Source organism: Opisthocomus hoazin, chromosome 2, assembly GCF_030867145.1.
Source record: "Opisthocomus hoazin isolate bOpiHoa1 chromosome 2, bOpiHoa1.hap1, whole genome shotgun sequence".
Taxonomy (NCBI): Eukaryota; Metazoa; Chordata; class Aves; order Opisthocomiformes; family Opisthocomidae; genus Opisthocomus; species Opisthocomus hoazin.
This window is the reverse complement of record NC_134415.1, coordinates 92,429,366-92,456,415: the sequence shown is the minus strand read 5'-3', so window position 1 is coordinate 92,456,415 and position 27,050 is coordinate 92,429,366. Positions and strand designations below refer to the sequence as shown.

Below are 27,050 nucleotides of genomic sequence, written 5' to 3'. Positions count from 1 at the left end.
GAAGCATGAAGCATTAATGAAACAGAACTATAGAATTTTCCCCTTATGAGGAACATTTATTCAGTGTTAATTAAATTCTTTTATTCAAAATCTATACTTATCCAAGTGTAAAAATATTAGATCATATCAATAACTGGAGTGTAAGCAAGTACTACACTGTAAGCATCTAGTGAAGTTAAGCCTTTAAACCATTTATACTGTTTGAAATCTTCAAAGAAATGACAAAAAAACAAACAGAAAACCCTCTGCATGAACCAGCAGCCACATTTATTAATTCACATGTCTAATGAATAGCTATCAGAGAATAGCTCCAAGCATTTGCTTGCAAAGTTCACAAGCAATAGTGTTAATGAGGAACTTTCAGAGAGTGTGCAATAATTATTTCTCTACAATATATCCAGCTGGCTGGTTTATTCATTTGCAGTGCAGTTCTGCACCACTGAAGCCAAAGAGCGTTTTGACATTAACTTCAATAGGTTCAGGTCCTTGCCTACAATGTTGAGCTATCATCACAAACACTTCAGGTGCATTTCTATACTACAACGCAAACTAATTAAAGCAAAGCTGCAACTACTAAGGGACCATCTCTAGCATTTTTAAGCTTACAAGATGAGAAACAGGCTGCTAAATCTTCAGGTGGAAACCCTAACTAGCTTGCCTGACTTTCAAAACCATCCAGTATTTGTTCACTTGAATGAGAACTCTAGGTAATCCAAAGTACCGGCAATTTTTATTGGAATAGCAAAAAACAGACTGGCAAGTCACTTTTGCATAAATAGAGCAGCATGTGAGACTAAGATAATGTCTTCACATGAAATTCTTTCTCCTCTGACTTGCATCTTCTTCAAGATGATTACCTTGTTTTAAAAAAATATCATGTATTGTTCTGAGAATTATTTTGGAAGACTTAATCAGGCACTCAGCTGTTTTGTAAATTATGTGAATGTAAGCTGGGAAAGGAGTATAATCCAACAGCGACATTTTCAGGTGTTAGCATCTGCACTTTAATAAGTGTCAGTACTTCAACCAGTAGTGTTGTAAAAGAGCCACACTTGACTTCTGCATTGTTTTGTATTAGGAATGCATGCTTTGCCTTAACAGAAAAGGCTGACATAAAATAACTAGCTAATAAGCGTCACCAGGGTTGTCTTCAGCTTCTGAGCTACACTTAAAAATATGTAAACAGCGTCTCACTTCTGACAGTTCTTTTTAACTAAATCACAGGAGCACAGTAGTTTCCAGGTGGAATTTGAGCACTGCTTCATCAAAATCTGGTGTTGTGGATACAACATTGTTGAATGCTAGAGTCCTCAGAAGATGGTCCAAAACCCATGCATATGGGAGAATGGTCTCCTAAACTCCTCACGCAAGAGTGGCGTAAGAAATTATAGAACAAGATTCAATACCTCATTCAAAATCAATGTTAGCATTAAGCCATGTAGCTCACCATTTCTTATTCATATACATCAAAATCCCATTTCATTTCAAATTTTGGCCTCAGCAGTATCCTGGCTCCTTCTAGGAGAGTTCAGAGCAGCAGTACACTGCTGAAACAGTGGAGTACTTCTCAGATTCCAGTTCTCCAATAGCACCAGCACTTGAATAGAGAAAACTTTATCTGAAATTCATATTTACTTATACAGATAAATTTCAATCCCTGAGGATTTATTAGCTACGTGGGATGTCTCATGGATTTAATTTTATTTGCTGTTGAATTTCTTCTCAAAGAACTCCAGGTCAAACATTTCAAACTGCAAAAAATGTTCACTGGTACTCTAAGTTCAGATTTTGGAAAGAACGCTACACAAGGAAAAAGATGGGTACAAAATAAAGAGTAGAAGAGGAGAGTAAAAGCTTACAGAACAGAACACTGCCAGTTTTACCGACAGTCACATTTTAAATATCACCTTAAAATAGAAAAAGCAGTCACTTAATGGAATATATCCCCAGGATAACCATGCAGAACAGACACTTTTGATTAATTTAACTAGTCACTAGCTACCGCTCTATAAAAATACAGCTGAAAATGCACTTCCTTCCAGTGTAAGCAGAGAATGCAAGTTGAAATATGAAGGGTTTTTTTTTTTTGTAATAAGAAGTAAAGTTGATTCTACTTTGCTACGAAGGAGGTTATAAAGTCCTGGTTTTCCCCTCCCAGGCTCAGTTTTTCCACCTTACCTGAAAAAATGCAAATTCAGTTAGGTAACTGTAAGTACTAGAAGTTCGTTTCTAACCAGCAAATAGATGTAAGAGAATTACAGGCTGTCTGCTCCTAAATGGTACAGAAACAAATTAAAATGGTACCTAATAGAAATGAGAAAGTAACATGGAAACTCATCAGTGCAGAAAACTCAAAGTGGTCAACAAAAAGGCAAACAAGGCAGTCCTAGCATTTAATTTCTGAAAAGCTGGCAGATGATGAATGGAATAGACTCTGTATGTAAATATGAAATAAAGAGTAAGCAGCAGGCTCTCTGGTGAGTTAAAAATGTGTTAGCTAGTCACCCCCCATTACACAATGATAGCCGTATTTTTTTTTATTCGGTGGGATACCTACACATGAAAATAGAAAATGTGTCAAATACTGGAGCATCAACAGCAAGGAGAACTTCTACATAAAACTAAATTATGCAGGCAAATAGTTATCAATCAGAACCAGGACTAGGGTCAGTGGTACTAGTCACAGAAAGTGAGAACATCTGAACAGTACAATGTTCAGTCATTTTCAGGATCATATTTAGGAACGCCAGGCATTCTGGAAGAACTTGGTAGTTGTCTGAGAAGCCAAAATAGTCGGTAAGGTTAAAATAACATCTTCACTTGTACAAGTTTGCAGGCAAGATCCTTTTTCATGCAGCCAAGGTGCTTAATACTCATTTTTTCTTTTATTTTCCTTATAAAAATCAAGCTCACTAAAAGCAACAGAAGGAATATAGCTCCCTGATCTGTTTCATCAATTCACAATGCCACAGCTCACAAAAATAATGAAGACTGGGTAAAATAGTCTCTTTCTCTATAAACTATGCTTTTATAGTTTACGTTAGTGATATGGGAATAATATTTTAATATTTTTTTTTCCATAAGGCAGAATCACTTCCTATGTAGTTGTCAAGCTGCTGGGAGACAGATAAAGAAACATCAACCAGAATGCCTGGCGAAAGTCCAAGCAGCAATCACACTCTGCCCACCCAACACTCCCTGTGATCTCACTCAGCTATGGCATCTGAAGATTCCTGCAAGGTTTTCCACATATTGTTAAACGGTTGCCAGGTTTTATCTCAAGGCATAACAGCTTTCTGTCGACGGCTAAATCGTCTGCTTATTTCAATAGGTTGTGCTGATACTCACGCACCCTTTTGCCCTTCTCTTTCTTCTTCCTCTAGGAGTATTCCAAATCTTATTTTAGAAGCACTACAAAATGCATACGCTGAGACACCTCCTCACACATCCATGTGTAGAACAGCTTCCTTTAATTCAAAAGTAGTGGAGCTATAGCACAAACTAATATTCACAGAATTGATCTTTTTTACTGGTCAAAGCACAACGTAACTTAGAGATTATATAAATCCTTCCCTCTTTGTGGTCTGTCAGAACCGTGCTAGTGTACATCAATGGGAACAGCACCAGACTACTGAAGGAGTAGCTGGTCCATCTTATCTATCTCTTACATTTCCCTTCAGGTCCTTCCCTGCCTCCAGACAGAGTGAGATTTGACCTGTTTTCCCACATCATGTTTCTACCCATTCTAGCTTTCCTAAAATCCAAACCTGAAGTTTTCTTCCTTAACAAGCAAGAGCTTTCAAGCACTACCATTTGTCATCAGCTACCACCTCCAGATCAAAGACCTATGATTTAAGCACAGAGATTTAGAGCTCACTGCTCTCTTTACTGACTTTGCAACAGAATGATGGACTTCTACTTCTGAGGGAAGGCAAAGCATGTTTCTCACTGGCTTCTTCACCAAAAGATCCACTCCAGACCCATTTTCAACTGACAATAAAAAAAGGAGAACTTCACAATCCCTTTCCTTTTTGTCCACTGTGTACTTTATCACAGTCAAGTTATCGATTCAATTATTATGCTCTGGCTTTGCAGACTTCTATATGTCCATTTGTCTCCTTGAAGACATCATTACCGTTTCCTACTCTTTAACACATAACACTCTTGAACTGCTCTGAGTGCCTTGGCAAGCTGCCCTATCTGCTAATACAATGCTAGAATTCAGTGACATCCTCCTTCAGGATCCCTCAGAATTTTGTCATTTGTGACAACATACCTATTCCAGCCTATAGCTGCAATCCAACAGGGTTGAATCCATCTTTGACGGAAACAAACAGTGTCATAGTTTTCCATAGTAACAGCCATTCACAAAGCACAGAGCATAATAACATGAAACTTCAAGGAAAAATTTCCATTATAGAATCATTGCTATCCAATGACTCAGTATTATTTTCAAAGCAGCAGCTGGCTATCTAGCTCTATGAAGTTGATAACCAGATTGATGTACCTGGTTAGCTAGGAGGTTGAACCTTACTCCTCACATAAGTGAATCTACTAATTATGGCGTGGACAGAGCTAAGACTAACTTAGAGAAACCAAGGTTGTTGGAAGGAAGCAGCCCTAAAGAGATAAATTACCTGCAAACAACGTCAAACATGTACAGCATTATTTGGTTTTGGCTAAGTACTTCTTTTGAGCAGAGCCTGTTTCTCAGTCACAAAGGCAACAGCCTCAGTTATTGAACAGAAATGGATGTTCTAGAAGTGTATCATGACTCTCATAAGACTCTTCTTTATGTATATATTCAGGTACATAAAACATGGGTATTTGTCTGGTCTCTTTCCCTAACACGCTCACAGTGTGGTGCCTGCTGTTAAAGAACACAAACTCACAGTTTGCGTTTAATAGCACATTATGGACACAAGTACTGGATAATTAGGATGCAAGAACTACACTTTCAGATTTCAAAATGACTTAGGAAAAGCAGGATGTTCACAATAGAAGCAAACAGGAAATTAAATGAGTGGTATCAATGAAGCATTTTCATTCCTAATTAGTTCTCTCTTCACCCTTTTCAAGTGGCTGATAACTTCAGATATAGCAGACTATCTAAACTGGATTTCTGCAATCAGTTGTACATTCACTTCTAAACAGTAAATCAGATGTTTGAGCATGTTTTCTAAGAAAACTGCCATGAAATGTATTACCAGACGCTGATGTTACATGTGGCTGTTGCCAGATTCTAGGCAGAGGGAATTGCACGCGGAGGAGTTGATTCCTCCAGCAGATCTTCCCTCTCAAGCAGCAGGGAACTGTATTTCCAGAGGAGGAACTTGCCTGTGTGCTACATGTATGTTGCCTTTCACTGCAACGTCATGGGGTTTTTGTAATTAATTCTACTTCTGTTTAGGATAGGCCCAGGTTCACTCTCTCTGATTTCTTCTCTATTGGAAAACTGTCTTTGAAGAAAAGAAGCATTTAGCTCTTCTGAGAAAATGATGACAAATTTTGAATCTCAGTTTAGGACCACTGCTGTCAAGGTCCTGACTCTCCATCACTGAGCACTGAAGTAATCATAAAAGTTTGTGCTTCCACAAATAAGCTCAGCCTGCATTTTTCCCGTTCGTAGCTTCAGTTTAGGTTTACATGTGATTCATTTAGTTCCGTTTCAGGCCAACATAAATGGGCAGCTCCTTTTCATTAGAGGAAATGTAGCCATGCCACATCTCAGATAAGTGAGCCGATACCTTCCCATCAGCGTCTCCACAGCAGCAGCAGGTACCACAAAACCATAGCCTAGAAATGAGAGCTGGTGCTGCAGCTATGAATGAGTCATATACAGGACACATAAGGAGGTACAGGACATTGCTCAATATGCTCCTGTATATGCAGAGCCGAACAGTTCTCAGCTAGGGGACATGATGTTTTAACAGAGTTTATGCAGAATCAGCAGTATGAAACAGTTTTGGTATAGGGTCAACAAAGACTTCAAAATACTAATGACAGTTCAACAAAAAAATTGTTCCATTTCAGCTTGAAGTCCTGAGAGCTAATGTTAAAACCATTGGATAGTCTCAGTGTTCAAGAAATACAATTCAACACTCTTGGGATACTTTTAAAAGATAGCTTACAGAGAACAGTGAGTAAGATAACCTGAGCTGCATAATAAAAATCAACTTAATGAAGGACAATTCTGTAGCAGACAAGAAAAATAAGACAATAACCTCTTAATTGAACCTAGAAATCTCTATCATTCTGCAAAGAAGTATCCAGATTTGTCTTTGAAACACTCTCTTAATATCACTTGCTCTTGTCAGCATTTGCTCAATATAATTTTATAACTTCTTTCCTAATTATTCTGCAGTGTTTCAACAGATTTATTATGGCTTTTAGTAAATGCAGACAAATGCAAACAAAACCCCCAAATATACACACATTATAATGTCTTTTATTTTAAAGTCAATGAAACATTTGTATGCGTGTTTTAAAAAACTACATCTGCTTTCCAAGGACTACATAAGGCTTGGGTACTTATTTGCTATTTAAAATAAATTGTTTGAAATCAAATTTAAAAACTTCCACATAATCATCACTATAAAACAGAAAATTAATCGATCCTATGTCATCCGGCCAACCTATGTGAGTTGGTCAAAACTAGAAAAAGCACATAGCAGGCACTTTTATCCTAATCTGCAAAAATCAAACCACCTTTAGTTTGGGGGAAGCAGGAGCAGCCAAAAGAAGCTGACACTTACTACACTTGGTTTCCTCACTGCAGTTTACATTTTATAAAACTGGTCAGTTAAGGGAAACAAAAATGACTGTATTTCAAGAGAGACTGTGATGTATTTGCAATGGTTTCTCCACGTTACTGTCAATGTTCTTTCAGAAGTTTCAGAGACTTAAGCAGTCCACAAGCCTCAGACAGATAGTAAAAAAACACTAATTGTCAAAACAAAATCCTACAGTATTTAAGAACTCATCCATTGCCTGCAAAATACTACAGAATATACATATTCAAATCTAGAATTCATTTTGTGTGAGAGCCTCAATAAGTCATACAAATTTAAAAAACTGTTTAAAAACATAATAAGCTATTTTACTGCATAAATAGATTTTTCCTTTCTGCAATAGTTTAATAGAAGACACAATATTTTGAACATATATTTCCTTCCCTCTTAATACTTTCCTTTCTTCTATCACTATTTCCCAAATCATTTTGAACCAGAGTTGCTCCTTGTCCTGTCTTTGTCGCTGTTTGACAGTGCTCCAAAGAAGTGCAGTCCAGCTTAAAAGAATCTGTGCAACTTCTCCAGCTCTAAATGCCCAGAAGGGAACAAAAGCAGGAGCTGAGCTGAGCAGATCTTTCTCCATTTTACTCAGCTGTGTACTTCAAAAAGGACTGTCAGAAAATGTAGGTGTATCTGTAAGTGTCCTCTATCTTCAGCTAACTTCTTTTTGAGATAAACAAGTTTGAAAGTGCTTTACATATTTATATACACACACACAAAAAAGTAACAATATTAAAAAACACTTAATACCAAGGCCCACTTTAGTTCAGACCATGTGTAGACCTGAGAGACAGCAGTAATTTTGTATTTTGCCTTCCATGAGTCTTTTGATATCCGTATACTAGAGCCATTAAACTATCACGCATACTGTATTTATTCATTCTTATGTTTTCTGAGCAAACTGTTACTTTATATCTCTAAACTTGTCGCTTTTAGGAAGTTTTCTGCACTTGATTAGAAGATTTGAAATGACAGAGAACTTGATAGGCTGCTCTATGAGAAACTATTTTTCCCTCAGTTTTTGGAAGCAAACTAGCTGCAAATGAACTTTTCATTCAGAGACACCTCTAGGAATGCTTATTGAAACAACAGAATGAACACTTTTTTGGTTTTGCTTAAACAGTGGCTCTACTTCTCGTAACCACAGTGAACAGTGTGCTGATCAGCCACCAGCGGCAATGGGTGCAGCACCGAAGAGTATCAAGGGCTATTTCAAAGAAACTTTTGAAACGGCTCGGCAGTTCTTAATCACAATCTTCTTTCAATTTCAGGTAACTGCAAGAGTAAAACTAAAACCGTGATGTATTTAACTCTGAGAACTCTTTACAGTCTGTGGCCTTGTGAATAGTGCCTTGATTCGGGAAGTAAAATGCCTGGTTTTCCACAATAACAGCAGTGAGAGAGAATGTGCTGAACAGCCTCATATATCATCATAAGAATTCAATATCCAGGACATTTACTGTTCACTGTGCTTGAAGTCAGAGAAAGATGAGATAAGGTTAGCAAAACACAGTAGAGATTACTTGTCACTTTAAAGCATCTCCCTGTCTTCACTGTTTTGTGTTGTAGGCTCTAAAGTACCAACACACCCTTTCAGACTGCACTGAGAAGTAGCAGCTGAACAGTTCAGTGATAAAGTACATGATAACTCAAGTGGGTGGTAGCTACAAGTGCTTGCAAGTATTAAGAATAATACACAAAGTCAAGCCCAACCATTCCTAAAGGAAAGAAAGGTCTGACAGCTCAGGTGTGTGGATAGATCCAGAGTGCAATAAGGTAATGCAGCTTTCTGTACAGTGCAACAGAGCTGAACACAGAGCGGCAAAACAATGCTCAGAGCAAAAGCAAGCTAAGAAATTTTTTAATCTTTCCTAGCAGCCAACTCCTCTCTCCCTTCTTACTTTCTGCATTGTTCCAGGACAAATATCAAGTGCCTCAGTCAATCCTACTCCCTTGATCTGAGACATCCTTAGCATGGGTGACGGATAACAAGCCTGGAAAGGTGCAAGTCAGGGCTATAAATCCATGTTCTCCAGTACACCTGGAGGCAGCCATCAACCAGCAAGAACTCGTCTACCCACTTTGGTCCCTCAATTGCTTCCAGGCTCAGGATTGCTAAGATTTAACTCTCTACAGTCCACCAGAACGAAGTCAATGTAAGGCCACCGGTAAAATGAGAGACGAACCAAAGACAGTCTAGCACCTAGGACCATCAGCCTGGGAAGCTTAAACGGTGGTTGCAGTGAGCACCGATCCCCTTAAACTCAGGGGAGAGCTATGTGACGTGGTCTGCTGCTGCTCGTCTCCTCCAGGCTGCTCCAGCGACATAAATCACGCTGAAAGATTTTCACAGGGTCAAAACGGAATTGAAAAGTGATTTCAAATATTATGTTGCTAAGCAGTAGCACACCGTTGGAAAATAAAATGTAATTTATGTCTCAGCACAGATACGGAGTCTGCTAAGCTACTCCCAGAGAGCACTTCTGGAGCACAAAGCAGAACGGAGTTTATTACAGAGATGATTAGCAACTAAGCACATTTCCTTCGTGTGCTTTTTACAACCTAAACATCACCCAATGCATATGTATACCAGCTAAAATTTTGGCTTGTCAATACTGCAATATTGCAATATAATAGGGAGAGAGGGTAAATGGAGTCTCAAACAACACAGGGGTGTGGGTGAGATCATTTTTGGCTACCTAATTAAAAACAATCAGATGTTTTAGAGCTATACTGACATGGTATCAAGAGCTAAACTGTCACTTTTAGATCACTGCATATACAGCTGCCTGTTAGATGCATTTTCAAATACTGTATCAAAACATAAAGAAAAGTGCCAGTGAAAACAAGTGGCTAGTGGTCTATTTAGCTCCACACCACGTGTCCAAGAGTGGGAACACTTCTGAAAGGAGAAAACTCTGGCACTTTCTGGGGTCATTTCCCATCTAACTCCCCCAGTATTCAGATGCCAGTGTTCACCTGTAAGAGCCTGGCCTCCTGTTGAACAAGACAGCCACACGTGGATAACAGGAAACTCTGTGACTGTTTTCAGTTCAAATACAAGGATTATTGTAATACAGAATTAAAATGCTTTGTGTTTTTTTTTCTAGACAACTGCCAGGTCTAGGTCTACATCAAAATACAACAAAATTATTTTTTTTCATTTTGCCATTAGTCCACTAAAACACATGAAATACCAGTTTGCAGTTAAGGCCCTTTTTTATCCACTGTTTGACGCACAGTCTTCACTACTTTGGATGCACAAGGATCATATGCTCAAGCAACAGCACAATTTAATATCATTATTCAAGCTCTCTGCAGATCTTGGCAGCTTTTTCCAAGAAAAATACAGAAAAACTAGGACTTGTAATTCTAATATTTGCTGTACAGAAAGTGAACATGAGTACAAAGATGCAAGCCAAAGAAACACCTAATAAGATTGACAGCTCATTGTAAAGCATCAGTGAAAAGCTCAGGCAAATTTTGTTTCTGCTTCATGGATTCACAAACTGAGATCCAAACAAGGGTCGCAAGGATAAAAATAAATAGAACAGTATTTTCCTGGACAGTGTTTGCCCTCAGGACAAACACTTGGTGATATTGACTGTCTGGCATTGAGAGTGAAAGTTGGAGCCAGGTGTTTATCAAAACAGCCATTTTCCTTTCCTCCCACTTGGCAAAATATTACATTATCTTAGTAGAGTGGGTTTCAGAACTTGGGCTTTATAAAAAATATGAATTTTTGCCTTTTATGTTGCTATGAGAGAACAGACACTGGGAATCAGCTCAAAATACAGCATCTTCAGCCTGAAATGATGTTTGCAACCAAGACTGGACATTGTCACATCACCTCATGAAGATCTGTGCAGGCCAGTGCTGGAAGACACCGTCCCCACAGCACTTCAGGTCAGCAAAGTACTGCCACGTTTGCTTTCAGAGGTGCCACCAAAATTTGAGTTTGAAAGACCATGGTCAGAGGGTCTCCAGGGGATGCATGAAGCCTTCCTGCCCCATAGCTGACATAACCCTATCCTGACTTGCTTCCAGGCCGTGTATGGAGGGTCTTGAGGGCAATGGTTCATTTCCAGAGACAGTCTCATGAAGCTAAAATGACCCAGGAACAATCAAGCACAGTCATGGAGAGTCTGACAAAGAAAAAGCAAAGTCTGGTGCTTCTTGTACTCTGAGGTAAGAACCCTTCCTGCGTTTACTGATTCCTGTCTGAGCCAGTTGACAGTCATTTATGACTTCCTATCTCTCCCCGGATATACAAGTCAAAGGAAACCCTAAAAGCACAGCCCAGGACTGAGTACTCACAGAAACAAGACAGGACATACAGCCTCAGCGTACAAGAATAGACGTCGTCTATTTAACCTACGATGGGTAAAGCAGAGAAGACTTTGCCACAGATTACTGGCAATGTAATGGACTAGGAATACATTCTCCTGGATCAGACAACCAAAATGTTCCCTTCTTAACAGGAAACATGGACTATTCAACTGCATGGATAACTAGTACTGGCCAATCCTTGAAACTTGTAAATTTTGTGAGAACACTCTGCTGGCATCCAGGAGATTCTTCAAGGTTATGGTCTCCAAATGTACCACCCAATAAAAACTCTGATTTTGGGTATTAAAATATCATGTTGAAACGATCAATGACTGCTGCTGTACGCAAGAGTTCACCGTACACAGATCCTCTGTGTCCAAGCTCACAAGATGCAAAGGGAGCAGACAATGCAGGTGCATACTTATTTCCTAACATCTAGGCGTGTTTTCAGCAGTTGTACATCAGTGTAACTATTAAAATCAATTACTTGATTTTGGTTTATGACCATGTTCTTTCTGGCTCCAAAATTCTACGATAAGATTATTTTTCAGTAAACATAACTCAGGAACACTAATTAAATGAGCCTTAACTACAAACTGGGAGTACGGACAAACAGAAGCTACCGGATTTCGTGCTATAAACTGTTTGGAACACTCAGTCCCTCTAAGATGATGATTCTTCTACAGCTGTCAAAACAAACACAGCTTCAGGTATGCTTACCACTCAGCAGCTGGTTACTTTAGATTTGCATCAATACACAACTGATGGACTATGTAACTACGAGGAAAGACAGAAGCTTCATAAAAAGGCTGAGTGATATGTTGCACCGTCATGAATTGAGATGTCTGTGTATTTCATTTCTAAAAATCATACATCTTCAGAGACATGACAAACACAAACCACAATTTAACATACCTGCAACAATGTTTTATTAGGAAAATTTCTATGACTGCTGAGTACTTCAGCATACAGAAGAACACTGGACAAAACTGTGAATGCTTCACTCCTAATTTTACAGCTTTTCACCTCTGGAAATCTTTATTTTTAGCTGAGGATTTATTTCTTTTCCTGAAGCCAAGAAGATTTTATATAATGATTCTAGCTACTCCAGCCTAAGTTTGATGAAATCTCTTTAAACATCTAACTTAATGTAAACAGTGATTCACTGTTTGAAAATCCAATCACATTTCCTGCCTTGATCTGCATTTAATACAACTGAAAGAAACCAAGCACTACAAGAAGTTCTCCATTGCTATATTTAATATAATGGAGAGTCATGCAACTACAGAAAATAAACCTTTACTCTGAAAGGGTTCATAGGCCCCAGGAATCCTCTTTTTCCTAGAAGTAACACCTTTATACTGAAATAGCAGCTGTTCCTTACCTGAAAAGAGTTCATGCATCGAAGTGAGGGTGGCAGAGAGGTGGTGCTCAAACCCAGTATCAGCAGTAATTCCAAACATGTTTCTGACGGAAACTTTAAAGAATGAACTCCAATATCATTTTCCCATGCATCAGCAAGGCTATAAAGTTAAAAAAAATACACAACTTTTTAGTTCTCTTAAGATATATCTAAAACCAAAGTTTCGAATAGAGATTAGAATGTGTCATAGTATTGCGATAAAAGATTCTATTCACATTTTCCCTGTAAAAGTCACAGATAAGTGTGTTTTACCAGAAATACAAGGTGCATTTAGAGTACTTTATCCGTACCACCAATCTCACAAAAACATAAATAACATGAAAGAAAAAAACAGCAAACATTAGAGCAATCCACTCATGTTTCTAATTCTAAGTTTGATTACTTCTGAACCAAATTTAATCTGCTACTGGCAATTTCCTGTCATATCGTGTCTTTACATAAAAAGTATTCCACGTAGAACATAATGCCTCTACTTTTTAAGTTGTTTCTAGAATGAAAAATGTCCTTTCACTTCTGAAAAGACAGGAGGTCAGGTGGGATCTTCAAAATTGATGGTTATGATGCTCTCATTGGAACCTTACTAACAGTCTATACCAAGAAAAAACTCAATCCCAGTTCATTTTATACAGCTTTCTGCTTTAGATGTATTAAAAGCTTTCAGACCTCTAGAGCTAGTCACAAAAACAACATTCTGAAAGCACATTTCTATAAACTTTTCCTGCTACCACATGCTGAAGAACAAGATTAGTTCAACCAGATTAACTCAAAACACAAGAACGTTCCACTTCCTACTGTTCAGGCTTGTTTCTTCCTTAATGCACAAACTGTCAGACTGATCAGTGACCCAGTTAGTTTAATAATTTTATCTGAACAGCTAGTATCAGATACTCCAGAGCAAGACGGATGCCAACTATGCTCAGCAGATCTGAGAGCATGACTTTGGAAGACAATGCTTGCTGCCCTTCCATGTCTAAGACTTCACAACTTCAAGAAATAATTTTAGCATCAGCTTTCACTTCTGAATTCCTCCAGCTCTTCTGGAAATACATCTGACTGAACTTCTGCTCATGAACGTATCAGCTTGTTTTAACGTCCTATCAAGAAACAGCTGCATTTTTTAAGCACCTAAAAGAGGAGGCATCACCCCAACATTCGGCACGGTGAAAACTGAGCAAATACTCTCTTCACAGTATCTGTGCCCTTCTGGATGGTTCTCATTCTCTGAAGTCTCCCAAATCCACCGATCCTCTGTAAAGTCCCTGTATGCACTTTTTGTACATATGTTTCCATTATTAACTCTTCCAAGCACCTTCTAAGCTCTTTCAGAAGATGTTCTACTTAGCATAATTTACACATCTTTCTTCAAAAAGTAGGTGTATTTTCACTTCGTTACCTCCATTTGCTTGAAATTGGCCTCTTGAATTTTAACTGTTTTTTCTTTCCTAATCTTTACACTTTTTCCTCCTTCCTCAGGTATCTATGGGTATGTAAGAATCCACTTCTGCTTCCACAAACAGAAGCGAGACCCATAATGCACACAAGGACAGAGGGGCTTCCATCTCCCTAAAAAAAGGAGTGCTTTCTCTCACTCTTTTTTTTTTTTTAAATCCACAATAAAAGACAAAGAGAATTACATCAGTTATAAATTACCATATGTATCACGTCTTTTCTCAACCCTCACTAAAGAGAGTGGGTCACTTTGACATAAGGAGGTCTAAACTGCACATGGTAAGGAGAAGGAGGAAGGCAGTCTGGGCTAGGCACCCTCTGGCACTTCTAATGGCAGTGCGTCACTTAAGGCCTCCATATGTGGCTGAGACCATACCAAAGGACCAAGGCCAAAACCTGCCACGCATTAACAGCCTTCATATATCTAGTATGTCAGTGGACACTTCTACTGCACCAGACGTGTCTGGAAAAGCTGTTTAAAGCTACGCTATCTGCTAGGACCTGAAGGTGAGCGGTTTAGAAGACACCCTGGAGTATTTTCACTAATGAAAGGTGCAAGCCTCCAGTTAAGCCTCAAATACTTTGTCTATATTGAAAGGAAGCAGGATTCTTTTAAAAGGCTTTGCAAGTGGCCAAGCCCAGGAGAGGCAGCCCTGACTGCTCCAGAGATTCTGTAAACACTCCAGAAGGAACATCTAGTCCTAGATGATGAGCACTGAGCAGCCAGTAACCAAGAAGTCTTGTTAACTGTAATCCAGAATTGAGTTTGATATTTCATCATAATTTGGTAACTTCATTTCCAGACATAATTAGGAACTTACCTTTATATGTTCCTTACTAGGTCTTTGGTCTACATTTATTAAAATCTTGTGTGGTGATATAGGCAAATCTAGGTTAAGCTAGAAAAATTGGGGCTTCAAATTTTCCAGAAATGAGCAAGTCTGAACAAAGCACTGTGCAGGCACCTTCAAACACAAGCTAGAGAGTTTGGAGACTGAAGGTGACATGCTAAGGTTCTGGGTCTTGGCGAGGTGTTTCCACACCACAGATCAACACCCTATCTGCAAAGAAACTTCTCAGAACTCCAAGCAATATTCAAAACACCACAACTTACTTCAGTACTCTGGTTCTATTCTAGTGTTTAGACTTGAGGATTTTTTGGAGCTGCATCCTTCTTTTGAAGTCCAACTCTTACAGCACTGACACTGTACTAGGGCGCTTTTATTGTGGCTGTTGGTTTATTTGGGGAAAGACTGTTTTCATAAAGACACCCAGCCTAATTATATTGCAATTCTTGTTTATTAATGGCTCAGTCATTAGTATTTCCCAAAACAATTCCAGTGTATTCCTGTATTACAAACAAACCATGTGTGTCCTAGCACTTACTGCTGCAGGAACACTCATGTTAGGAATTAGTCTTTACAATTTGTCCTTTCACACCATTTAACACAAGCAGTTGTGGGAAGTCACTGCTTTATTAGATCATGTCTCTGTTCTTCGTTGCCCCTATTACTCTTCGGACTATTTTTCCATAACCTTCACTGTAGAGCAAGAACAAAAAGTCAAAGCTTAAAACAAAAGCAAAACAAAACACAAAGCCCTCGTGTTTCTTCACCTGAGTTTCACAGAACTTTTCTGTGTAAGGAGAGCTGTCTCACTTCCAGTACAGGAGAGCAGACCATTTGCTTTCTGTTTACTAGAAGAGGCAGACTGGCTGACAGTGCTCCTCAGGAGAGTGAGCACCCACGGTGGACAACTCGGTCCGTCAGCTCCGTGCTTCCTCCCAGACCAATCCCAAATGCCAACAGCCTTGAGCTGGCTGAGAGCTCCTCAGCCATGTAAACAAAACTGTGGTTTGCTCTTCTGATCTTAAAAAAAAGAATAATTCAATCTGACATTAAGATAGGGCAAATTGTCAGACGGAGTTTTTGGGAGGGCTGAGGAAGAAGGCGGGAAAGAAACCAGTCGGACTCAGATGTGTGTATGTAACTTTGGATGTAGACAGGACTTGGTATGCATGTGATCTCTTCCCCTCCTCCTTCATACCTTTACTCAGCAATGAATTCTAGCTTCTAAGCTTCCCTTGAGAGTAAGCAGGCTGGGCCAAGCCTGCTCCTTTTGTGAGTAAAGGCAAGAGCCAGCACAATTCCCAGAGAGCACAGCACAGCTTGCTATGCTGGCTGAGAGGAATAAGGGGGAGGTAAAACAGATTAGCTGGAGGAAAGTGAGGTTATAATGTGCTATAATGTAAATAACCTAATAATGCTATTTTATGTTCTTTCTTCTGCAGACATTCAGCTTTCCTAAATTGCAAAGAAGCCTTGAGATTCTGGACTTCCCAGTCTGAAAAAAAAATTATGTCCCTCAGTATCTAATAAAATTAATAAACACTACACAGATTACTTAAGTCATCACAGGGTGCAAGACCACATCTATTTCGGACTCACTTTATGACAGGTAAAACCTCACCAGTACATATTGACCTTGACAGCGTTTGAGGGAGATGTGAGTCAGGTTTAGAAACCAGGCTTTAAAATAGTCATAGAATCATCGGTTGGAAAAGACCTCTAAGATCATCAAGTCCAACCATCCGCCCAACAACACCATCCCAAAGTGCCACATGTACACATTTTTTGAACACCTCCAGGGATGGGGACCCCACCACCTCCCTGGGCAGCCTGTTCCAGTGCCTGACCACTCTTTCAGTAAAGAAATTTTCCCCAACATCCAATCTAAACCTCACCTGATGCAACTTGAGGCCATTGCCTCTCATCCTGTCTCTAGTTACCTGGGAGAAGAGACCAACACCTGCCTCACTACAACCTCCTTTCAGGTAGTTGTAGAGAGCAATAAGGTCCCCCCTCAGCCTCCTCTTCTCCAGAATAAACAGCCCCTGTTCCCTCAACTATTCCTTGTAAGACTTGTTCTCTAGACCCCTCACCAGCCTCACTGCTCTTCTCTGGACATGCCCCAGACCCTCAAAGTCTTTCTTGTAGTGAGGGGCCCAAAACTGAACACAGTACTCCAGGTGCAGCCTCACCAAGTGCCCAGTACAGGGGGACAATCACCTCCCTACTCCTGCTGGCCACACCATTCCTGATACAAGCCAGGATGCCATTGGCCTTCGTGCCCACCTGGCACACTGCTGGCTCATGTTCAGCCAGCTGTCGACCAGCATCCCAAGGTCCTTTTTCGCTGGGCAGCTTTCCAGCCACCCTTCCCCAAGCCTGTAGCGTTGCATGGGGTTGTTGTGACCCAAGGGCAGGATCCGGCATTTGGCCTTGTTGAACCGCATACAGTTGGTCTTGGCCCATCGATCCAGTCTGTCCAGATCCCTCTGAAGAGCCTTCCCACTCTCCAGCAGATCAACACTCCCACCCAGCTTGGTGTCATCTGGAACTTACTGAGGGAGCACTCGATCCCCTCACCCAGATCATTGGTAAAGATGTTAAACAAGACCGGACCCAAAACTGAACCCTGGGGAAGACCACTTGTGACCGGCCACCAGCTGGATTTAACTCCATTCACCACCACTCTCTGAGCTCGGCCATTCAGCCAGTTCTTTATCCAGCAAAGAGTACACCCATCCAAACCAGGGGCAGCTAGTTTCTCCAGGAGGATGCTGTGGGGAACAGTGTCAAAGGCCTTACTAAAGTCCAGGTAGATAACACCCACTGCCTTTCCTCCGGCCACTAGGCAGATCACCTGGTCACAGAAGGAGATCAGGTTGGTCAAGCATGTTCAGATGTAGCAAAACATACTCAGTAAAATGGTCCAAACCAGGAGCATGCTCTAAGTTAAGAAAAGGACATGTCAGAGTGAATTTTTTCACAGGACATTAAATCCACCTCTGTAAATCATCATCATTCATTTTCACCTGCCAGTGATCTCACCAACAGCAAAACCCAAATCACTCTAAGCATCCTGTCTGTCACTCCATTTATCCCATTTTATCCTTCTTTTCTTTATCACCCCCTTTCCCCGGAACTTTTAAACCTCTTAGCCTATTTCAACCAAATTTTCTCTAAGAAAGATTTCCAATATATTAGGTTTGGGGAAGTTTCATGTTTTCCTGAAAATCAGTGTCTGAGTAGTGAGGGGAAATCCACATTAGTTACTCCGCAGAGAAAACTGCTGATGGAGCTCAACTTATATACTGCATAATCAAGTCATGTTTACCTGGGACGATATTAGCATAAACTCAATAATATGACATTACTATCTAGCAAAGCCAACTACTATAAGCAAAGTAAACATGTTCTTCACAGCCTACTATATTCCCTAATGAGTGAGCCAAATTAAGAGACTTAGTGCTTTTACTTAAGTGCATGCAATTTTGTGGGTTCAGGACAACTGAAAAAGAAAACCTCTTAAGTTTTGGAGCAGGAAGAAGGATTGGTGATAATGGAACTGATCCCCAGTAAGAGCAAGAGTCAGAGCTCTTCCAGGTGTTAACTGAACTTGAGATGCAGCCTCTGCAGTTTAAATTTACAACTCAAAATCACCCCTTCTGTTCCATCTAATAGATATACATTAGTTTCATCCATGAAAACACAATACACAGACATACGATTAAAAGACATAATTAAAACCTTCATATAACTTTCATTTTGAGAGAGACAGAACTGCATATGATGAATGCTAATCATACTGTTTAATCTATTTCCGGTATAAATTTCAGAACTGAATAATCTATTTCCGGCATAAATTTCAGAACTGAACTAAAGTAGTACAGAAAGTGAACAGAGTAAAATTCTACTCAAGGCGGAAGATACTTGGCTACTGTGCTAGATGCTGATATGAAATAACTATGTGCTATCTATCCGCTAAACTGTTAGAATGGAGTGTTCAAAACACATAAGAAATAAAGATGAAACGGTGAGACTGTCTTCCCCCTTGTCCTTTTCAATGCTTTCTCTAAGGAACAGGTTATTTGAAGAAGAAATTTAGAGCATGATATGATGGTCATGTTCCCATAACCAGTCAAAGAAATACAGCCAGGACAAGTAAAATTGCTATAGTAATATGTGAAAGATGTTTTAAAAAATGAACTGGTATTTTCAAAGCTGTTTAGCTGATAATAATGGCAAATCCAGGGAAATCTGGATTTCTTTAAAAAAAATAAATCAGCAAATGTTATCTGAAATTCAACTAATTAAAACTCAAAGCAGAGAGGAGCAAAACTTGAAAACAATTAGTCAGATAAGACTAGAGATAAGACAAATACTTCTGCAGAAGTAATTGATCACAATGTTTTCCGATAAGCGCATTTGATTCACCATGAATCAGAGAATGGTATTTCTCCACTGCTCATTATGGAATTGATCCCAATGAACTGTTAAAATGCCTACATAAGTCAGACTAACATTTGAAAATTGTGTCCTTAAAAGCAAGGTTTAAGACTCTAAAATCATGAAATACATTTATTTCATAATTCCTTGACATAAGTACTAGCAAAGAAACACAGTCATCCATCAGGCCATGGAACCCACCCACAACGTCTTAAGTCTTCATGAAAAACACCATATTCACAGCATGTCAGTGAAACAAGAGAAATATTTGTATTTCAAAACCAGGAAAAAATGACAAGGACTCTCAGGAGACTTTGAAAAACTGGACCAGACTTCTCATTAGATTGCACCTCTTTCAAAGGAAGCCTCTTCCATCAGTGTCAATGCCATTTATCAGCAGTAACCTCCCTCTATCATGCATGAGGTTCACTTAAAAATGCAACTGTCTCAGCAACAGACAAAATAAGTCTGCTTTTGAAAAGGAACAGGTAAGTCCTTTTTGCCTGTCCAGAGCACCCCCATCACCACCTCTGATTTACCAGGCTCCTTCTATAAATCAGTTAACTTAGGGTAGTCTACAGAGATCAAAACTGGAAAATGAAAAAGCTCTTAGAGCACTACTCAGTGTTGCTACCAAGGCACTGGGTTAACTTGTTTAGTTATGATCTAGGTAAATGCACTCTGCATTTAGGGCTCCAAATGCTGTGAAACCCTTGAAGGAAATTATTATGTTAGCTACGGCTTCAGTGTTTTGCTGAATCAAGGCCATGCTGAATATAAAAGCTGACAGAAGCTCAGCCCTGACTCTCAGAGTTCACTGAATGTTGTTAAAGTTGCCCTCTCCATGAACTACAGCTCTGATATAAATGACAGGTGACTTTACTGAACCAAAGGACAAACCTGCTAAATTAAATAACTATTTGTAAAAATGATTTAATCTAAAAAAAATTATAAATTACGGTTGATGACCTGTCTATATACTTAATATACCTGGAGGCAAAGTTATTTATAATTATAATTATCCTTGCAGTTATCTAAAAATGACATAAATATCACTGCATGCTTATTAGCTACTAAACTCTTGCCAAAATTTAAATAATAAGGAACACTAAGAAGTGCAGTGCTTCCATGCCTACAAAAAAATTCCTTTGGAAAAAAACCTTTCTTCTTCTCTCCTAAAACAAACATCTGCAGTCTTGTTCTAATGCCGTTCATTGTTCATCCTCAATAGCTGGGAGTGTCAAGTGAGTTTTTGAGCAAATCTTCCCTGCGATCTTAGTAGCTGCGCGGTATCCCAAACCAAGTTACTAAATCTCTCGCAAGAGAGAACAAAGGGAAGAACAGAAATTTAACCCACTGGTGTCCTTGCAAGGAAATGATCAAGAGAAGAGGAACATAACAGGGGAAGTAAGAAGACAGTGATCCAGGGACCTACATGAGGAGGTGATTTTTCAGATTTATTACAATGGACTACAGTGACCAACAGCAGAAGCTACATCTCTAAGATTTAAACCTTAATTTTTTCAGTGCATCACTATGAAGGTCTATTTAATGGAATTTCTATAATTCCAAGCAGTCTTAAATACTCTCTCCTGTAAATCACTCTTATAATAAAGTTACTGATATACAATCCTTATAATAAAGTTACACCATATATAGGGTATATAGTACATATACTTTAATATAGTATACATAATTATATGATAATTCATTATACATCACTATACAATCATGCATATTTCTATATTTTAATATAAATATATATTACAGCTGTGTACACACAAATGACCATTATCAACAGTCTTCTGTCTTTTTTTCTGGGCAATGCTTATTTTGAATGGATCAACTATGCACTTCTGGAATCTCGTCAAAGTTATCCAGAAATCCACCACTAAAACAATTCAGAAGGTTTTAAATACTTTATCCTACACAATGTAAGTCCTTCTTGAACTTTCAGTGTGTCACCATTTGAAAAGAACAAGTTATTTAATACTAATAAGAAAGGCTTATAATGAAAATTTGAATTTAACCTCACCAGAGTACCATCTATCCATTAGCATAATATATTTCAGAAGGTCTAACATAAGAAGTATCAAATGTTCTTGTAATATTTCTAAAGGCCTTTTAAGCAAAATTATGCTATTTGCTCCAACGAATGCTTTTGTGATTTAAAACACATATTCCACATGCAATTTTCTCATTTCTAGCTCCAATATGTAGCATAGCTTAAATAATTCATGCTAAAAGGTACACTAAAACACAGTAGATTAAATGGTTTTGTTTGCATTAGACAACTGCATATGCATCTCAACTACATTCATTTTTTTATGTATTTTAAATTATTTTACTACTTCTCAAAATGCTTTGATTATTTTAAACTATTTAAGGGAACTCAGAGAGAAAAGCTGCCTATCTCCATCTGTAAAGTACAGGCCAAATGTTCTTTCTTTTATTTGATACCAACATTTTTATTAGACTCAACTGTCCTGTATTTACTTAAATGTAACTACATTGGTTTTGATACAGTTATTCAAAAATTCTATTAGCACAAATAAAGCCTGTGTATTGCTCACAGAATTCAACTGTTTTTTTCTCAAAGTGGTAAAGAGCGAAATCAGAAAACCAAACAACTCTGTTAGTATATTGTGCCAAGACAGACATGGTTGTTTACAACAGACTACTCCTCTCAAGCACAGAAAGCTACTTCCCCATATCGCAACTTTTTGCATGGAAATAAATCTTGAGATTTTAATCCTGTCCAGGAGTAACTTTGCCTTGGAGCACTTCATTTCAAAGTAATGCTCAACATTACTCTCTAGACTGAAGATTTTTGGGTGTGCAACAACTGCTTTTCTATGGTGCCTTCCCTCCTCCAGCTGGCTGCTATGCAATTTCAAAAGCATTAATTTTAAGTTTCAAACCCTAAAACACATAAAATATTTTAATTCCACTGCAAAACAGCACCAACCATACAGTCTCTGAAGAAGACAAAACAGAATTTCAGCTGCAAGAATCACTGAAATAAAGCTTAAATGTCATATGGAAGGATTAGTAGGTGCTCATCTGTTCTGCAACTTTTGAGCTACAGATTCATAATATCTACAACAAAAATATGAAAAGCTAAATCAAGCAACAATGCCTAAACCAGAGTTGTGTTCAATGGGACACCTAGATGCATGGGACCATGAACACTTGCAAATGTACTTAAAATTTATGACAGTACTAAAACCATGCACAGATGGTCAGTAAATAAAACTAAGACATCATCATCCTTCTTTAGTTTCAGCACCAGGTAAGCAAAAATAAACTGGTGATAAAATAAAGAGAAAAAGGAACTTTAATGTTCAGGAAACTGACCTTGGATATAAAATCCCAAGCCCGCCAGGTACTTCCCAGGACATGTCCTACCAGCAAAACCACAGTGCATAAACGTACAGCAGCAGCAGCAGCTATATCCACAGAGCCAACCCATAATAGTAATTGCATGGGGGAGAGAAATTCTTTCTTTTCATCTGCAAGATCAAGAGTTTGTGGCAAAAGCTGAAGCTGTAAAAGCAGAAAACTGCAGCAAATTTTCATCAGTTACAATGATGCTTTAGAGCATCTGACTGAGGAATACAAGCTCATGGAGACATCGGTTCCCACTGGGCTTGTAATGCTCAAACGTATGCAGACATAATAGGAAGAAAATGTGGCAGACAGAATTCAACAGATTCACAATGTATTTCCTTGAAACCACCTTTTAAAATTCCCTACACCAGTTTTGCCTAGCTGGGTGCAAGAGCAGAACTCACACGTTAATTTAGAAGTTCTCCTACAAAACCAAGAGAAGTGCAGGAGCTTAGCTCTTGCTGGGCATTGCCGAAAGTCTGCTGCGACTGCTCTTGAACATCCATGCTATGCAGAATTGCTGGAGCAGCTCCGAAGTACAGTGTAATTGCAGACTTCTCAGCAGCAAAGCAACGTGGTCCCACTAAAAGGAGAAGGAAATTACTCTCGTAAAAACTGCATGGCCAATGCTTTAGAATGTGCTTCTCCACTTTAATGGTTGCGTTAAAGCCTTAAGCTGCAGTTTTTGAATATCTTACTGCATCCCAAGTGGACAGAATGCAAATAATTTTGCTGAAAACAATAAAGATACAGATTGCTGTAGCCAGATCAACTGCTGATAATTCATCACAGTGGAGGATGGCACTGCTGATGGCCATCACCATCTAGACTACTACAACTCTAGAATGCAGTTTTCTTGGCTAAGCTGCAACTCAGAACAAAGGAATAGCTTTGTCTGCTCCTTAAAATACTTTTTTTCACCTTTAAGCACCTCTTGATTCCTTCCTGGATACTTCTTACTCTAAATTAGAACAGATGGCTCATGATTTCCCAAATGGCAATAATCGTAGACTACTGTGCTTGGGATGGATGAAGAGGACACAGAGCAGCATGCTATTGACCTATTCCTAAAAGCTTGACTGGTGCCATCTTACTTACAGGGAATATCAAATGTAAGCAGCAGCATCACTGACCTAAAAAGCCTCCCTTCCCAGCATGTATCAACTAAGTACTCAAATTCTGAGGTTACATCTTTTTTCTTTTTTTTTTTTTTTTTAACCTTCCAACACTTCAGGTATGTAGAGAAATAAAGGCCACTGCCCTGGCAAATGGGAATAAGCCTCCTCTACTAACGCTCACTTCCTGAAGGGTAGAAGTGCACATCAGGGCTGTAGAAAAACAAAGTACTATGTAAAAGCTCCTTCACAGAAACTGCTGACATCAATATGGTAACCCTGCAGTAAATGTAAAGTAATTCTAGATAGCTCACCCTTGAAAGATTCAGGTAATTTTAAGGCAGCATTTCCACCTGTTCATGGGACTAGTGATGTCTGGTGGACCAGCTGCCTTCCTCAGTGGACTCTTCTTGTAACTGTTGTTTTCAAGCTACAGCTTTTTCTCATCGGGGCCATTAACAAGGATGCTCTCCTCTATATAGCCACCTGTTTTACAGAAATTGTGAGAAAAGTATCACTCAGACTGTTTATCTCTAAAATTGTCCAATGGGTTTAAAAGTCAGAGGCCGGAGAAGGAGGTTGTGGGTAACTGGCAAGGCAGACGGAAAGTACTGTCAAACTCACTTCGTTTCCCCAGAGACATAAAACATATTCGCCTCAGTGTATTTTTTCCATAAATCAACCTCAAGAACTTACAGAATCAAAGGACAAGTCTTGTGGTTCCCTCTACTCACCCTCACCCTCTAGTGATGCTCAAATGCAGAGGGCCTCCTCCTACTTATGTGCACACTAGCCAGCATCTCCTGTACGCTGCCCACCCTCCCACCCAGAGGCTGAGACAACAGGCTGTCTGCCTCTCCAGGCACCACTAGGCAGAAGCCCCAGAAAATCCACTAAATGTCTCTGCTTTCTCCTGGGCTACACTTCCACCAAATTGTCATACAGGAATGATTTTACAGACTCTCTCCTCCCTCCTTTCCCTCCCACAGTTTGGAAACTCCAATCAAAATACAGGAGGAAGACATATTTATCAATATCGGCATTTCTTGAGTTTTGAATGCCCAGATGCTATCAATAGTACTACTCTCCTGAAGTGCCTTTACAACTCTTCATGAGACTATAACCTTAATTTTAAAATCACCAAAATGAGATGTTATATTGCAGAACATAAAACACAAGGTGTCAAGTATCCTATCACAAATAAAAGGGCCCTTTACTTCAATAGAAATTTTCCCTATGTACAAATGCTACGTTCATTGTCCAAGAATTATTTTGCACCATGTAAAATATGAAAGGTTGATAAACAGGGAATCAAAAAGCCCAAATCCATCATTCAAAACAGTGGCAAGGCAGATCAAATACAAAAGTTAAATTTATGAACTAGTTCAGTAGGAAAGGTTCCAAAAACCTGACAAACAGTCTGCCCGGACTCCTTGAGGGTCAGATGCTTAAGAAAGAGAAGACTCATCTCATTTGAAATGGCATTTAATTCACTTCAGTTCACCCAATCAATTCTCAGATGAGCAAATTATTCAAAGAGCAAATGCATAAGAAAAGTTTAGAGCTGAAAACAGTAAAGATAACTTAGCTTTCCACGAGGAGTAGAGGTTCTCATCATGAAAATAGGGGCAGTGAACCAAGCTGCACCACTGTAGCAAGGAATTTTATTAGTATATCTATTTTAAAACAAACTAATATACGATACACAAGACTTAAAGGCAACAACTATATATATCATTATCGACCTCTTATAATAATTCTAAGCATTACAAGTGCAAGTTCAAGAATTATTTTATTTCAGCTTCTAGTTACAATTGTGATTGAGTTGTTTTCCAATTTCACCTGTCTGAAGTCCTCCTTTGCTCACCGAGACACGATTGAAGTCAGTCCAAAAATACCTGGTTCACTTGCACAAAACAGCTACCAGATGATTTCAAATTGGTAAATCTGACTAAAACAGCTACATAGTAGCAGAACTGTGTCATGTGTGCCCAGTTTCAATACCCATTATTGACAAAATCTCACATCTCACAGATGCTGCAGGAAAAAAAAAAAACAAACAACAAACAGTTAAAGATATGAAAGATAATCGTTTGGGGCTTCATCAGTTTTAAAGACTATTTTACCAATTCTGTATCCAAAAAAGCAGAATTTTATACCCATTCTACATTAAACAAGGCAAACACAATGACGCTCCAAGACAATGTTCCCATTACTTATTGAAACAAAACCTAATTATTATCTGGGCCATGGGAGAGATTACGTATTCCTGTTGTACCTACACAATGTAAAAATACATGCACATGCTGATTAAAGGTCAGCACCTGTAGCTTAATCAGTAATCTAGAACATCTATACGTCTGCGTCCTTTCAGACAATATTCAGTGTCACTGCTTGTAAAAATGGTAATGCCAGCCCCGGCTACATTCAGGCTTGCATTTTTTCTTCAATGCTTTTTGGGCACTGTGCAGCCCACTTACCAGCAGACTGCCCTGTACGGACTGCCAATGAATGTAAATTCTTTCAGAAAAACTTCACACAACAGATTTTCAGAGCTAGTTGTCAGAACGCCCTGATGAATGGGAACCTTTGCAAACAAGAGGAAGTGTATTTTCCTGGTCACAGTTCCAAATAAGGTTTCTGACACTGGCGACATAAAATTCACCTTTACTGTAGTAACTTGTATCCTTAAGGCATTACAGCAAATATGCAGTGTTACCGATTTTTCTTGTGGTGTGTGGGAATTTAAGTCTGAGGACAGAATACTCTAGACAATAGGATCTGGACATGCCTGCAGAAGCAGTGAACTCAGTCTCATGAGACTGCAACATCACTGTGTCTGATGATTCAGTTGTGCCTCTGAAAGATCTACAGAATGGAACTGACATATTAACTCTGAAGTGCTGGCAAAGGAGCACTCTTACAAATTTGCTAAACGGAAGTCAGAAGCAAAGCTTAATTCAAAACAGCAAACACTGAAAATGAAAATGGCAGAAATTTACCCAAAGGAAAATGGAATGAAATAGTGTAGGTATTTATCAATGTACTACTCTCACAAAAGGAGGAATGGCTAATTTCAGAGAGACGAAGAAGGCATTTAAGTTTCTGGATACTCAGATTGCTCAGATTAACAAAAGGAGTGAAAATGTCTTAAGCAACTAAAGTGTAACTTAAAACTTTCTGCCAATCACACTACGGCCGCTTGTAAAATTTTTTTTTCCTAAAAATATTAGGTCCCATTTTTATAATTTAATTAAATGGT

At 38.9% G+C, this 27,050-nt stretch overlaps 1 protein-coding gene across 4 annotated transcripts in view; it reads right to left on the bottom strand.

The window, feature by feature from the left end:
• The window catches only part of UBE3D (ubiquitin protein ligase E3D), a 93,698-nt gene that overhangs the window by 23,427 nt on the left and 43,221 nt on the right, over nucleotides 1-27,050 (bottom strand). The window contains exon 9 of one of the 4 annotated variants that reach the window (XM_075414451.1): nucleotides 12,505-12,643. In XM_075414451.1, coding sequence (XP_075270566.1) covers nucleotides 12,505-12,643 — 139 coding nt within the window. Of the gene's footprint in view, nucleotides 1-12,504; nucleotides 12,644-24,234; nucleotides 24,275-25,635; nucleotides 25,826-27,050 lie in introns of those variants that run through there. The other 3 variants (XM_075414453.1, XM_075414452.1, XM_075414454.1) reach the window with 3 other exon arrangements.